At 39.2% G+C, this 15133-nt stretch overlaps 2 protein-coding genes across 2 annotated transcripts; one reads left to right on the forward strand and one right to left on the reverse strand.

Moving 5' to 3' along the window:
• The first annotated feature begins 2731 nt into the window (after positions 1 to 2731).
• On the forward strand, positions 2732 to 4869 carry LOC120776594 (putative mediator of RNA polymerase II transcription subunit 26). The gene is made up of 4 exons (XM_040107367.1): positions 2732 to 2753; positions 2891 to 2989; positions 3368 to 3643; positions 3854 to 4869. Exons 1-4 carry the CDS (start codon positions 2732 to 2734, stop codon positions 4867 to 4869), a joined length of 1413 nt encoding a protein of 470 aa, XP_039963301.1.
• A 1455-nt stretch (positions 4870 to 6324) lies between these two features.
• LOC120777004 lies at positions 6325 to 6762 on the reverse strand. Its single transcript, XM_040108106.1, has 2 exons — positions 6735 to 6762; positions 6325 to 6659 (listed from the first exon to the last, which is right to left on the reverse strand). The coding sequence occupies exons 1-2, from the start codon at positions 6760 to 6762 to the stop codon at positions 6325 to 6327; spliced, it is 363 nt and encodes a 120-aa protein (XP_039964040.1).
• Positions 6763 to 15133: the final 8371 nt, after the last annotated feature.

Here is a 15133-nt window from a genome sequence, read left to right on the forward strand (position 1 = left end):
TTTATTATACCCTGTTAGGCTGGGAACTTTTCAATTGACCTGTTAGTCCCAGTGTTCACCTCGCAGACAATCACGCTTCAAAATTACATACCTACCTAAGTTTCAAACTTAAAAAACATAATGATCAAAGGATTCACAAGTTCAAATAAGTTATGTTTAAGAAATCTAACCAACAAGCAAACGCCTAAAAGTATGCTCAAGTGAAATACATCTCTACCACAAATACTTGGGTTTGTTTACATTTCGCCAAAATTAGCAGACACACTAAATTAAATTTGCTTAATTTAAACAAAACGAAAAAAATATTTTCGTGTCTCACTCAAAACTGGTTCTTGTTGTCATTCCACTTTGTTCTTTGCAAATTTAGTCGCCAGTCACTTAACGGAGCGTATTTTTGGCAAAGACATTTATGATTAACAGCCAATTTAGTAGCAATTAATTGTGAGTACTTGAGAGTACACGCTGTCGAATGTTGGCGCTTGTTATGAGTGTTATGAGCGATCATGCCCAGTGATCTTTTTCTGCCACGAGCAACACGTTTCTAAAGCGATTATTACATTTTGACTAAGCATTTCGCATGTTTCAATTAAATTTGACGCGCTTTGTCGGCATTTGCTAATTATATGTTAATTGAATGGGTTCTTTGACGTGCTGTCGACTTGTGTCGCTGGAATCGCACAACCGTTAATGTGTAGCATGTTCGTGAGTAATGTGACGTTGTCTCAAATATTTTCGGCAACAACAAGGCTGAGGTGGCAACGATCTCCTAGTGAAGTGGAGCAAATTCTCTGGTGTATAGTTTGAACCAGCTTTTCGGGAACGAAAAATGCAACTCTGGTTTGAAAATTACAACAAATGTAATAAAAAGTATTGATAACTAGAAGCATTCTAATTTTAATTGTGGAAGAAAGAGCCAAACTTCTGACAGTAAAAATTAGTAACGAATGTTCTTTATGATCTGTGCTTTTCAATGGAACAACACATATTAGGTTGTCAAAAAAGTCTTGCGGTATTTTCGCTAGTTGGCGCTTTATTCGTCGCATCGGGTCATGCTATACCTTTTTGCAAAGCTCATTTCACGCGCTAACACGTGTTTGATTGATTGTCGTTTCTTTTTAGTCGTTCGTGAGTTATAGCGTCGCAAACATGGAGCAAAATAAAGAGAAAATGCGGCATATTTTACAGTACTACTACGATAAAGGCAAAAATGCATCTCAAGCCGCCAATAAAATTTGTGCATTATATGGACCCGATACAGTTTCCATTTCCGCCGCACAACGATGGTTTCAACGTTTTCGTTCTGGTATAGAGGTGGTCGAAGATGCGCCACGCCCAGGAAGGCCTGTCGTCGAAAATTGCGATAAAATCGCTGAATTGGTCGAAAGAGACCGGCATAGTAGCAGCCGTCGCATCGGTCAAGAGCTGGGCATGAGTCAACAAAAATTTATTTCGATTTCAATAAAAAAAAATTCAATAAAAATACCGCAAGACTTTTTTGACAACCCATTATATCAATGAAATTCTCTATTCCTGTGAATTCCTATACTCAGAACCAAAACTACATCCAATTCTCATCAACAAGAAAATATATATTCTAGTATTGAACATTTTTCGAAAGGATATGCCAAATCTCCATGACTGTTTTCGTCACACCAAAGTTTGTCCTAAAGTTCATACATTCTTCGAAGATCAGTCAAAGCTCAAATATATTGGATTTTACGAGCGCTAATGATTTGTTTATTTCTGATCTCACTGCCGGTCCAGTTTTCCAAAATTTTACAGTATCAATTATCTCCAACAAATCCTTTCAGTGTGCAAACCACACCTGCTGGTAATTTCTTCTGAATTCAAATGAATCTGGTGGGTCAATTTTTGCTCAATTACTCGAAAATATGCCTCGTCGCTGAGGCTGATTGACGGCTGTTTCGTCTAATAACTAATGCATATAAATGCCACATGTGTCTTTTTATTTTGACAGCTATCGCTCTAGGAAATTAGTTACTTTTTAATAAGGTAATAAAAGCAAGAAGTAGTTCATGCAAGGGATATAATATTATGAAGACAAAAAGTGTCAACAAAAGTGTAAGTAACGAAAGGTAATATGGAAAAAGACATTTTATAGAGATATAGCCACAAATACTTGTGTATTAAATGCGCTCCTTACTTGTAAATATGTTTTATCAAAATCTTAAAATTAATTTTCGTGTTGCTAACAGCGTTCAATATAAATGTAATAAATTCTTCTTCTCAATATATACTTGTATGTTAACGTAAATGGGCTTGAAAATAACCAACAATAACCAAAGCAGCACCAATGGAGCAGTCAAGATTATTGCTACGCTCCGAAAGAGCCAAATGAAAATTAAGCGTAATTCAAATTTTTGCATTACCTGTTTGAGATGAATTTAAAAACAATTTTAAAAAAATTCTAAAAGATACGAGAATGCAAAAATACGCAAAATGTTAACGAAAATTTATTGTAAAATATTTGTCGCAGCAAAACGCAAGAAAATTTGCATAAAAATAAAAAATAATATAATTTTGGCTGATATTACAGACAAAGGAAATGAAGCGGTCACAGCTGTAAGTGCATCATTGGAGCTGATGAGCCGAAAAAGTCTCAAAAAAATGTTGATTCTTACTGAGGTATAAAAGGCGCTTGCCGTCAGCAGACTGAAGCGCAGAACGTTCTGAGACGTTCGCTGTAATTTACACAATTTTGGAGTACAATATGAAGGTTTACTTATTGCTTGGTAGGTAGTAAAAATATTTAAAAAAAATTGAAATATTATTAAAATACATTTTGTATACCACAATTTGCCCAAAAAGATTTTTTTCTTAAAAAAAAAGGTTTTGACTTAATAAAATCGTGTTGCTTTATCGATTCCAGCACTTATTGGAAGCGCTTGTGCCTACCAGGGCAGCGCACAGCAGCAAAACTTGGTCAGTGTGGGTCAGCTGGGTCATCCGGGACAGCCAGGTCAACCTGGTCAACCGGGACAGCCGGGTCAACCGGGACAGTCGGGTCAACCAGGCCAACCGGGTCAGCCGGGTGAGCCGGGTCGATCGAGCCAACAGGGACAATCGGGCCAATCCGGTCAACCAGGACAGCCGGGTCAACCGGGACAGTCGGGTGGATCTCACCCGTCGAGTCAATCTGATCAACAGGGTCAACCAGGCCAACCAGGCCAACCGGGTCAACCGGGACAGCCGGGACAACCAGGCCAACCTGGTCAGCCGGGTAGATCTCACCCGTCGAGTCAATCGGGCCAACCGGGACAATTGGGCCAACCGGGACAATTGGATCAAGCTGGGCAACCCGGTCAACCGGGTCGGCCGGGTCAATCCGGCCAATCGAGTCAACAAGCCCAAAAACACCCACATCACAGTCATCAAGCACAACATCAGCACGCACAAGAGATTGAGCAACATGTTGGGCAACTTCTTGCGCATGGTCAGCACCATGGATCGCATCATCAGCATGAGCAACAAGTTGTGTCCAGTCCACTGCAAGTACATCAACATATCTCACATGGACAACAACAACAAGTGCATCAGGCGCAGCAACATCAACATCATGGTCAGCAACATGTGCATCAAGGCCAGCAACATGGACATCAAAGCCAGCAACATGTGCATCAAAGCCAGCAACATGTACATCAAGGCCAGCAACATGTGCATCAAAGCCAGCAACATGTACATCAAAGCCAGCAACAGGGACATCAAGGCCAGCAACATGGACATCAAAGCCAGCAACATGCGATTCAAAGCCAGCAATATGTGCATCAAAGCCAGCAGCATGGACATCAAGGCCAGCAACATGGACATCATGGACAGCAACATCAGCATCTAGGCCAGCAACATGTTGCACAGCAAGCCAAATCACAACAACAGCAATATCAAAAAGTACCCAATGCGCCGCAACTAACGCTCACCGGTGTCGTGCAACATGTGTCCATACCACATGAGAACTATAAGGTGCCCAATCGTGTGCAACATGTTGTCGATCTGGCACATGCACACATTCCACAAGTGCTGAACTACCACAAGTTGCACAAGAATGACGTGAATCCCGTTGTTGTTGCAGGCAAAGCAGTAACAGTGCCCGTTATACCGCCGAACGTGCAACAAATTGTAGAACAGGTACACACACACGTTCCACAAGTAGTAAATCACCATATACAACAACAAAAACAATCGGCTGTTGTGCAAAATCAACAAGGTGTGAACGTCAACAAAGAACAACAACAACCAGTGGCTGGAGTACAAGGTGCAGTTGTTGCGCGCAGTCAGTCGGTCGCGGTGCCACCACAAGTGCAACAGATTGTCGAACATGTGAACAAACACATACCACAAATGATCCTCTATCTAAAGGAACAAGCACAAAAATTACAAGAGTTTATCATCAAATTTCAACAGCAACAACAACAATTAGCACAAGATGTTGCCAGTGAGCAGCAGGTGGTGTTGCCGCAGATACCCGCCAAAGTGCAACAAATCGTTGAACACGCGCATCAACACATTCCACAAGTGGTCAATCATGCACAACAACAAAAACAACAGATACAGAAGCAACAGCAACAACAACAGCCAGGTGTTGCTCAGCCAGCACAGGGTGTAGTAGTTGCACGTGACGTGCAACCTTCCGTTCCCCCACAGGTGAAACAAGTTGTCAATCAAGTACAACAAGTGCCAAACCAACAACATGGTGTCATCCAGCCTGTACAAGGTGTTGTAGTACCACAGCAAGTTTCAAAAAAAGTTTATACCGTGCAACAAGACGTCACGCAGAAACAACCGAATCAACAGCAGATACCAAATACTGCCGGCGGTGCAGTTGGGCAACTAACCGTTGAAGTTCAGCTGTGAACACCGAAATATTTTTTCGATGCTTCGATTTTCCAAACACTGTTTCATAAGATTTCGTTTAGTAAAAAATCACTGCCTTCGTTTTTGATATAAATTTATTTTCTAAAACACACAAAGACACTTTCGTTTCATTTATTTTTCCATCTTGATATTGATTGAGTAACAGCCTTTGTTGTCGGCGAAACTTTGGTCTGGTTTCGATTTTAAGGAATTAATCCAAGTTTTTTCTCTAAGGTGGATTCGTTTAACATTGCAGGACACTTTTCGCATACTTTTCCTTAAAATTCAACGAATTTGAGTGAGTCCGATGCATCTTTCGCTCTCTGAAAGATTCAAAGATCCGACCCTTCCACACTTTTCATTAAAATCCAATGAGCCTCCGTGGATCCGAACCTTCCACACTTTTCCTTAAAATCCAATGAAAATCCGTGAGTCCAAAGCTTCCTTTGCTCTCTGAAATATACTATTATCTGAAGCTTCCATATTTGTCCTTATAATCCAGACTCCACGACTGTTGATATGATCAGACTTCCCAAAAATCTATCAGTAAGTATCTTAGACCGGTAAGACCATTTAAATTTATTAGCAAAAGAAGCTAGATCAGGCCAAATTATAAGAAGATTTATTGAGCGGTGCCTAAAACGTGAAATTATCTGCTGACCAAAGAGTTATCTCATTAAATCCATTTATTCATGCAATTTGTGGGAAGTGGCGCCGTTTTGTTGAAACCAAATGTCGCCGAGATCACGACCTCCAATTTCAGGCATCAAATAGTCGGCTATTATATCGTGATAACGGTCGCCATTGACGGATACGTTCTTACCGGCGTAATTTTTGAAGAATTATGAACCGACGATTCCACCGGCCCTAAAACCACCCCAAACCGCTGCTTTTTCTGGATAAAACCGCAGCTCCTTAATATCTTCAGATTGCTTTTCGTCCCAAATGCGGCAATTTTGCTTGCTTATATATCCATTGAGCCTGAAATGGGCCTCATCGCTGAACAAAATTTGGCTCGAAAACGTCGGATTTTCTTGGAACTTTTCAAGAACCTCTAGAGCAAAGCCATGTAGCTTGGTAAGGTTGAGCGGCTTCAGTAAGTAAGATCTCGGCGTAAAATACGCCAACGTGTTCCTTTCGTCATTCCGTGTTCGACTCTTAAAGTATCTCTACTGGGATCATCTTCTTTCTGAATAACTGTTTGTCATTCGAAATAATATAAAATAGTCTTCGTATACATTTTCAAAACTTATATTTTTATTATGTAAATTTATAGCGAGTTTGGATTTTGGGAAGAAATTGGAAAAATAAATCCATATATGAAAATATTAATTTCTTAATCTAACACATATTTCGTTCAAATTTGCTGCACTTCGTTTTACCTAGCTTCCAGCTGTCCATTTTGCATTGCCTGAGTTCATCAACTAATCACTGTCGATATTCCTGTGTCTCAAATTAACCATAAACGCGCGCGCCTTGTGCAGTGGCTTCTTGTGGTCCCAAGACTTGTGCGAGTATGCGATTGGTATTCCAAACATTGCCATACTTAGGCGCTTTAACCTTCACGGCTTGTAGCACGGACTGTGACACGACACCTACTCCCGGTAATGGCGATGGCCCACCAGGCGGTAATAGAATAACTTCCTCGCTACTAGATACAGAAGAAATTGAATCTGGCACAGGTATGATTGGTTGAGGCTGGCCGCCAGGTGTAATCAGTAGCTCCTCACTCGAAGCCGATGAGATGGAGTCGATGACTCGTACTCTGTATGCGTTGGCGCATACGATGACTGTGTGCAGGATGAAAAGTAAATAAAAGTATTGAGGTTAAAAGGTCAGCACAACAATATCAATTATTTACTTACTGGTTACAAAAGTTACAAGGAATTTCATGTTGTTGCTTTGAGTAAACGCAGTGCTTAACTGTCTTAGTTGAGTTGCAACTGAAACTCTTTTATATACCTGCAATTGGCTAGTGGGCTCGCGTTGCAGCTAACGCCTCGCCTAAAAAAATCTTAAAATTAACTTATTTGCTGGGATTTTTGTACTCTTTGCATTTCGTGTGCTTAGTCGGTCATGAAAACTTTCATTTCCATTTCTCAGAACTTTCAAACTCGTCGTACGATTCATACTTCTGCATATCGCTTGTCAGCCGAACACGCGCTGGATATATCAAAACCACGCGCCGGCCGCCGCTCGTGTCTAAATGCCAATATACAATTTTATTTATGTATTCTGCCATCATTTTAAATTTGGTACTTTTTCGATGCCTTCGTCTGTCTGCTGTCTCATTGAACCAAATAAGATCTTTTTTTCGCACACCCACTTGTTACTCATCCATTTACATATGGTATGTAAATGAGATTGAGGGTGAGTCGCTCCAAACAGGTTGGGCATTATTTGAACTGTTGCTTCGCTTATGATTTAAATGTAATTAAATTGATACTAAATTACGATTTATATTAGTGTTCGGCCTGAACAGCCGGCTAGGTTAGGTTAGATGGCTGATCAAAGATCGCACTTGGACTACTATACTTGTACATAGTCCTTTGTGTGGCTATAGAAAAGAAGAACTCCTGTGCTCGAACTTATAAATTAGCAAACGCTTAGTAGCCAGTACAAATTTGCACAGGCGTTTAATTTCCATTCCCGCCAACTCGGTGAGATGTCTGAAGGTATGTATGCGCTCCCAAGTGTTTAAGTTTTGACCTCCAAAACGCGGTTCAGTCAAGAAGGAAGTGTGGATTTGTTTTCACCTCATCTTATTCCATAAAGCCTCTGCAGATAGCGTCTGGTAGAACTTCCTGCCTTACTGCATTGAGGCTAATGGAGCCCTAGTCTGCTCCCATTCTATCGATAGCGGTTCTAGGGTGCCTTTTCTTGCTAGCTCATTAGCTTTACATTTTCTTGCGATTCCGCTGTGACCTGTCACCTATACCAGTGTTATCTCAAAGATACTCGATGCTATAGAAAGCGAGGTTAGGCATTCTTTGACCTGCCCTGAACGCACTGAACCTTACTGAGTTCAAGGCTAGTATCGCCGCTTTGCTATCTGAGTGTGTGGTCACTTCTCTGAAGGAGGCTGTACTCCGGAGCAGTAATTCTACTGCTACCTTAATGGCTGCAACTTGGAAAACACTTCAATAGTCAGGAAGTGACTACATGGTCCAAGCAACCCGGTATAAAGTCAAAGTGAGTGAGGATTTCCGAGTGTTTAGACCCGTGTTCTTTTAGGAACCTAAAATCTATGAATTTTATGGCAACATTCGCAGCCATACACCCTCCGGCGATGTCCACAGGCAATATGTGCAGAATGGCGTTAAGTGCAATGGTGAGAGTGGAACTTATTGCACCGCACATGCTGATGAGCGCCGCCAGTTGAACGCTCTCGAGTTTCTTTGCAAGTGTGATCTTTTCTAGAGCTCTCCACCACATAAGTACTCCATAGACAAAATGGGCTTGACTATGGTGTCGTAGAGCTATAAGACCACTTATGGTGAGAGATCCCATCTTTTGCCATTTTCTCCTCTACAGCAGTTTAAGGCAATCGATGCCTTTTTTCATCTCTCTTCGATATTCGGCTTCCATGAAAGCTTCCTATCTAGGATGAGACCTAGTTATTTCTCTGTATCCGCTGGTTGCTAAAGAAGAAAAAAATCTTGTATACATAGTTTTGCAGATTTTTAGTATTAGATCGGTCAAATATTTACTAAATTTAATAGTTATGTTAACGATCTAGATTCCATAGCAAGACTTCGCTTAAACCTCAATATAATTACTTTTTCATCGTATGATAAATATTCGGTTAGGTTTGGTTTGTTTGGGAGGTACATCAAAAAATGAATCTCACTTCGATAGATTAGAACGCCGGTCCGTAAGACCTTTACAAATCGACAAAGCGCTTTGAGCATATCACAAACTTTTTTAGGCGTCTAAGGTCAGTTTCGAGTATGTCTCCTTATTCGCCGAAGGTAAGACTGGTGAGATGTTTCAACCTCAGTCTTGCAAAGGCAAAAAAACGATGATGTCACCCTGCTGCATACCACTTTGCTAACTTGGCTCCGACAAAATTTTTAGCCTTATGATTGCGGCAAAATGAACATTAGTAGGGACAAGTACTTCAGTATATCTCATGGCTTCTACTCTATTCCAAAAGAATCTTGGAGTCGCACAGGAGTGGTTCGTCGATAAGTGCTTGCTAAACTCACGAATGGTACAAAGGTTCTACAGGTTCAACAATACTGATTGGAGCTGCTACCGTTAGAAAGGTTAACGGTTCTTAACAAAATACCCAGTAACCAATAGAATATATATATGCACATCATAATTAGGCTCAAGAGCCTGCTAATCTCACTAAAGTTATAATAACATTCGTTAGCTCGTAACCCCAAATCACAGCTCTCCGGGTGTTTGAGTTGAACAAATTGAGGTAAAAAATTTTCATCGAAATGACTAAGCGTCTAATCAAAGCTAAATTATTTAGCTACCTCTCACATTGTGCCGCAGAAATGGGTGTTAACTAGTGAGGTCGGCGGAAACTAATTGCGTTCAATTGCGTATCGGCTGACAAATGTTTGCGCATAAATAACACAAAGTACCGTTAGCTACCATGTAGGCAATATAAGAAACTTCGCTGAAAGCATAAATGTTATACATGAATGGATAGAGCGCAGAAGCACTTTGGTGGCGGAGTGAGTTCCTGCGAAATGGAGGTGTAAGGCATGGCTAAAGTGAGATTACGCATTTCAACGGTTCTTAGCCGGTAGCAAAAGGCCACAAAATCCTGTTTTTAGCGTGTGCGTGCCACATGCGTGTTGCACAATCAATTTGTGTTTATAATATCCAGGTTGCTGCAACACGCACTGCGATTTTGCGCTATGCCACCTTGCCACATTTACGTGTAACTGCAAGAAAAATGCGTTAGTGGCATAAGTTCGGGGACAGGCGCAGCGGGATATGCTAACTTTTGTACGCCCAAAACATGTAAATAAATTAGGAATGCATTAATCGCTAAATGCGATGCAGCAAATAATTCAACCGATAAATATGTAGGTATCTTTTAAAGTGCAAATAAATGCGTGTTAACACCAAGGCAGATGATAAATGGGAGCTTATGGCAGAAAGGTGGTGATAATGTAAATGCAATTAGGCTTGGAATGTGCGTGCGGCATGTTGAAAAAATTTAAATTATTAGAAAACAAATTAATATGAAAAGTGTGATACCCAAACAAATAATAAAAAAAAAACATTAACTCCGAAATTTACTCCGAACATTTTTCCTTATTCCGAAAATGTTTTAACTCCGAAAAAGTCTGGTTAAAATTTTGTTAATTGTTAAAACTTACTCCGAAAAAAATGCCAATATTTTTTCACTCTAATAGAATACTAGCGCCGATAACTGTTAGCTGCTAAATTTAAGGGATTTGTAATTAAAAGATTTGTTTATAACAAATATGATATCTAGGCAAATAAGAAAAATATTAAATCCAAAATTGACTTCGAAAATTCGAATGTTTCGTTTATTCCGAAAAATATTGACTTCGGAAATTGTGTGAAAAAGTAGTATCTGAGAAAACTGTTCGTTTTCAAATTTAATATTTCTTAATTGGTATATGCACTCCGAACATTTATTTAAAAGCTCACAAAAACTGTATCAAGTATTTCGCTTACCTCAAAAAAATGGTAGCTCCGAAAAATGATTAGAAAAATTTAGTTAATATATGTATGTAGAAAAGTTTTAGCTGACTTTTATCTAATTTCTAGCAAGGCTTCAGAATATATCGCAATAACGCCGAAATTTACTTTGAAAAAACAGTCCAAATATTTATTCGATTTACTCCTAATTTTCGGAATTTTTCAGAATAACTTTAAATTTTACTTCGAAGGGAATAAAAATATTTCACTTACTACGCAAGGATAGTAGCTTCGAAAAATAACTCCGAAACTTTTTTCAGAAAATTTTACATAGTCAGAAAGATCGCCAAATTTGTTTGTAAATTTATTTGAACAAATTTCTGAACAGAATACATTGATAAGAACTAGTTATAACTTTTCTGTCTTCGAAAAGTAACTCCTTTTTTTCTGAAAATTTGACATACTCCGAAAAATTGCCAAATTTTTTGAAAATTTATTTGAGCAAATCTCTGAACAGAATGCACTGATAAGAACTGGTTATAATTTTTTTAAATATAATTTTTCTAAATTATTAAAAATTTTTACTTAATACTGTACTAAATATTGGGGTTAAGAAACAAGATTTGGCTGAAATTTTCAAAAATAGCAATTTATTAAACGGGAGGCTCGGCATTTGACTTTTGTTCAAAAATTACATAAACGATATATTTGTATACTCTGAAATATGCTTAATCCGAAGGATCAACTTCGTCTTTACTTGTAGGAAAATCGTAAATTTTCAGATATTCTTACCAAAAAAAAATGTATTTTTTATTTAAAATTTTTTTTTTATATAATTATATATACGTACTAGTATATACATATGCTTGGCTATGTATTATCCACGTAAGCGCTTTTTTCCAATTTAAACCTCACCCATTTTCAGTCCTTCACAAATTTTGAACTCACTTTGACCCACTTTAACTTCAATAACAAATAACTTTTGTGCCGAATTCATTCATCCGGAAAAGAAATATGATTTTGAGTTATTCCAAGGTGCATATGTGCCACTTTTTCTCAATATATTTTATATGCTATATGTATATGTATAAATGGTTATACATATGTACACCTATGCTGCTCACCTTTCGCCCAAAACTCATTCAAGTGAGAAATTGCGAAAATTTTCTTTGCCCTCAAACGCGATAGCAAAAACACTTGCAGAATTGTTGCTGGCACTTGCACCCTTGAATGAGTTCGCGGTATTGAAAGGTCCCTACAACTCCTATATACACATATTCTATATTTGTAAGTGTTACTCTCACCTACAGGTATGTACCTTGCAGTGTATTCATGTGTGAGTAGCTTATTGGGTTGTTTGTTGCCAAATCGACGTGTCATGCCACTTGCGTCGAACTTGCCACACCTGAGTGCTTTGCTGCGATTTCGTAAATGATATTTTATATTTTTCCGTTATACACTCTATGTATTGAGAATGAGGAAAGTCACCGCGAAATTGGCTTTCGAAGTTTTGAATTTAAGTTCGATTAGTTGCAAGAAAACACAAAGTCTTTGAGTAAATGTTATTTAGTAATCTCTATACAATACTATATGTGGATAAATAGAAAACTCGTTCATCGAAGTTTTGTTGTTCAACGACTACTGAAAATCCTAGTAACTAGTTACTAATGATTTCGAAGTGTAATTGTCATCGTTAAAACTATTAGAGCACGTTCAAGGCTATACTTACACTACTCTTTGTAGTTGTAAGAGCATACATATTATGTGTTTAAATGAGTTGTCGGCTTTCCGGTTGTAAAACACAAACTTAAGCGCCTCTATTCGCGCCTGGGAAAACGGCGTCAGCTTCTTGTCAAACATACATACATATATATAAATATTTTTGTATATAAAAAATTGTCTTCTAGCCTATACTTTATATTTCTTTTGTATGAGTAGTACTACACATGGATAATTGCTTTATTGCTGGTCAGCCTTAGCAGGAATTTGCCTAACCAACCATGCTGCCACGCGGCCACTCCGCATTCCACACACGAGCGTCTTCTACAGCGAATGTGTATTCTGTTGTGAGTCTCAATCGCTTGACGCTTTGAGCGCTTTGTAAAATCTGCTTGTTCATCGAAAATAGTTGTTTTGTTGGCTATATAGACACATATGTACATATGTATCTTTGCGGTTATAAGCAACTCTCTGCTCATTCATATCGACATTTATTTATGCCTATAAGCCTTCCTCTTTGTGCTTGCTGCAGGATATGACAATTCCTTTGTGAGACTTTGCGACCATTAAGAGCAGAAATGGTGTGTGTGAAAATTTGTTGTTTTATTGGTCGCAAATGGATAGGCCTTTCGCGCAATCTTAATAACATGATTTAAGCGTAACGATCAGTTTAAAGCTTCGAACAATGGAGCATATTAATTGCTCAAGCTATTTTTCTACAAAGAGCTTGCATACCCAGGTACCAACTAGTATTCTGACTCATGCATAATGTACGAGAAATACAATTTTAATTCCACAAACTCGAACGAATTGGAAAGACTTTTTTGTAGAGCTGCTTATAGTCACCGAACTCCTCTTCTAATTAAAAACGTTGTTTTAGTTGAATAGAAGCCGCGTAACTCCACCAAGTCACTGGATTATTAAGAGCAACTTTTTCATTTCAGAAGAGCATACCGAGTTCTTGAAGTTCACTGCTTTTAAATTGTGTCATGATTCCGCTTTAAATCGACAACTTGTCGAACCAACCGTGTCCGTTCGACCAAAACCATAGGAAGTGTGGATCTAAGTGTAGTTTTAAATTAGGAGTAAACGGAGGATTATTTTTATTTTTACCTTTAAATATCGGCACAATATCTCGCATGTACAGTGATCTTACTATTCTGGAGATGTTCGTTAACGGCTTTTCGATTTAACATGACGATGCAACAAACCAACAATGTTTAAGTATTCAAAGCTTTAACAGCTGGTCGCTATCAAGAAAATTGAGGCTCCTGCCTTATACGAAAGCAAAGTGAAGAAATTGCTGCCGATAATGTTCTACTGATACCAGTAGAAGCTCAGTTGGGTTTAACTATACTGAAAATATGTCTACACGGATGTGACTATTCTGGATATTTTCGACTCACCAGCAGAACGTATGACATCCATACAGACGGTTTCAAAATGGTTAATGGAATGGGAGCCGTAATCTGCTACTCGGAGCTCGCGACCCATGAATATCACAGTTTCTTAAACCCGGAAAAGTCAGGAAAGCGACAGAGATAGCAGAAAACAACTTAAAGATGATCAATATATACGTCGGTAGCAAGGCGGCAATTAGGACAATATACCCACATTGCATTACGTCAGAGAATGTCTTCAGAAGCCGGGAAGCAGTAGATGTAGCGGCAGCATGAAAGCGGCACTGGATGTCATATCACAAAGGGATTCCGAAAATCGAAATGGCTATCCAAAATGTACAGAAAATACGGAAGTCACTTAAGACGATATACAATGAAATTTTCGAAATGGTTTACCGACGGCTCAGGGCGAGAAGGAATGCCTTAAGAACATGCAGAATTATCAAAATCATATATAAGAGCACCGAAGGAATGTTTTTTACTCATTCAGTCCCGAACGGACTACAAGACGGTTATCGGTCTAATGACAAGTCACAATCTACTGGCAACACATATGAGCCTGATGGACAAAAGTAATGACGACACTTGCTGAAAGTGCATGAGGAGACGCTGGAACATCTCCTATTTTTCTATCCAGCCTTATCCGAAACTCGTCTTGGATATCTAGGGGTTCGCAGTTCAAGAGACTGATGAACGATGACAACATCTGATGAGGCGGCGTTACGATGAGCTGTACGAGATATCCGACGACATTGACATAGTTCAGCGAATAAAGAGACAGCGGCTACGCGGGCCAGATCATGTTCTTTGAATAGATGGAAACACTCCAGCTCTGATAGTATTCGACACAGTACTCCACGGTGGAAGCAGAGGAAACGGAAGACCTCCACTCCGTTGGAAAGAACAGGTGGAGAAGGACCCGACTACATTTGGAATCTCCAATTGGCCCAAAATCAGCGAAAAGGAAGAACGACTGACGCGCTGTGTAAACTCGGCTATAACCGTGTAAACGGTGTCTACCCCAATAAAGAAGAAGAAGATATCACGGCTGACTTCTACTTGTACTATGTCTCTAAAATCTACCTGCACGCTGTAATTTTAAATTTAGCATCATAAATTCCAAACGCCCAACATGCGTCGTTCTTAACAATGTTGCAACAACATTAATTGCCGCACAACTGTGTGTGATAGCGCCGCTTGCAACATGTTGTTGATGGCTTTTAATCAATTTGATGCACTCGTTTCATAATAGCCGCTTGGCCTCTACGAGTATATTAAGATTTTGAGTTGGTGTAGCGCAGAAACGCTTATTAATTTACCTTTTGCATAATGTATGCATTAATATCAATTTTAAGCTTGGCAAATTTATGTGCTGCTTGGACTACTTTCACGGACTTGCGAGCCTGAAGTGCTGACGGAAGCAGTTAGGCGGTGCTATGATAACGGTCTACTAACAAGCGGCGAAGATGAATATACACAAGAGTTGGGCAGTGAAAGCCTGAACGAGGAAG

Source organism: Bactrocera tryoni, chromosome 5 (assembly GCF_016617805.1).
Source record: "Bactrocera tryoni isolate S06 chromosome 5, CSIRO_BtryS06_freeze2, whole genome shotgun sequence".
NCBI lineage: Eukaryota > Metazoa > Arthropoda > Insecta > Diptera > Tephritidae > Bactrocera > Bactrocera tryoni.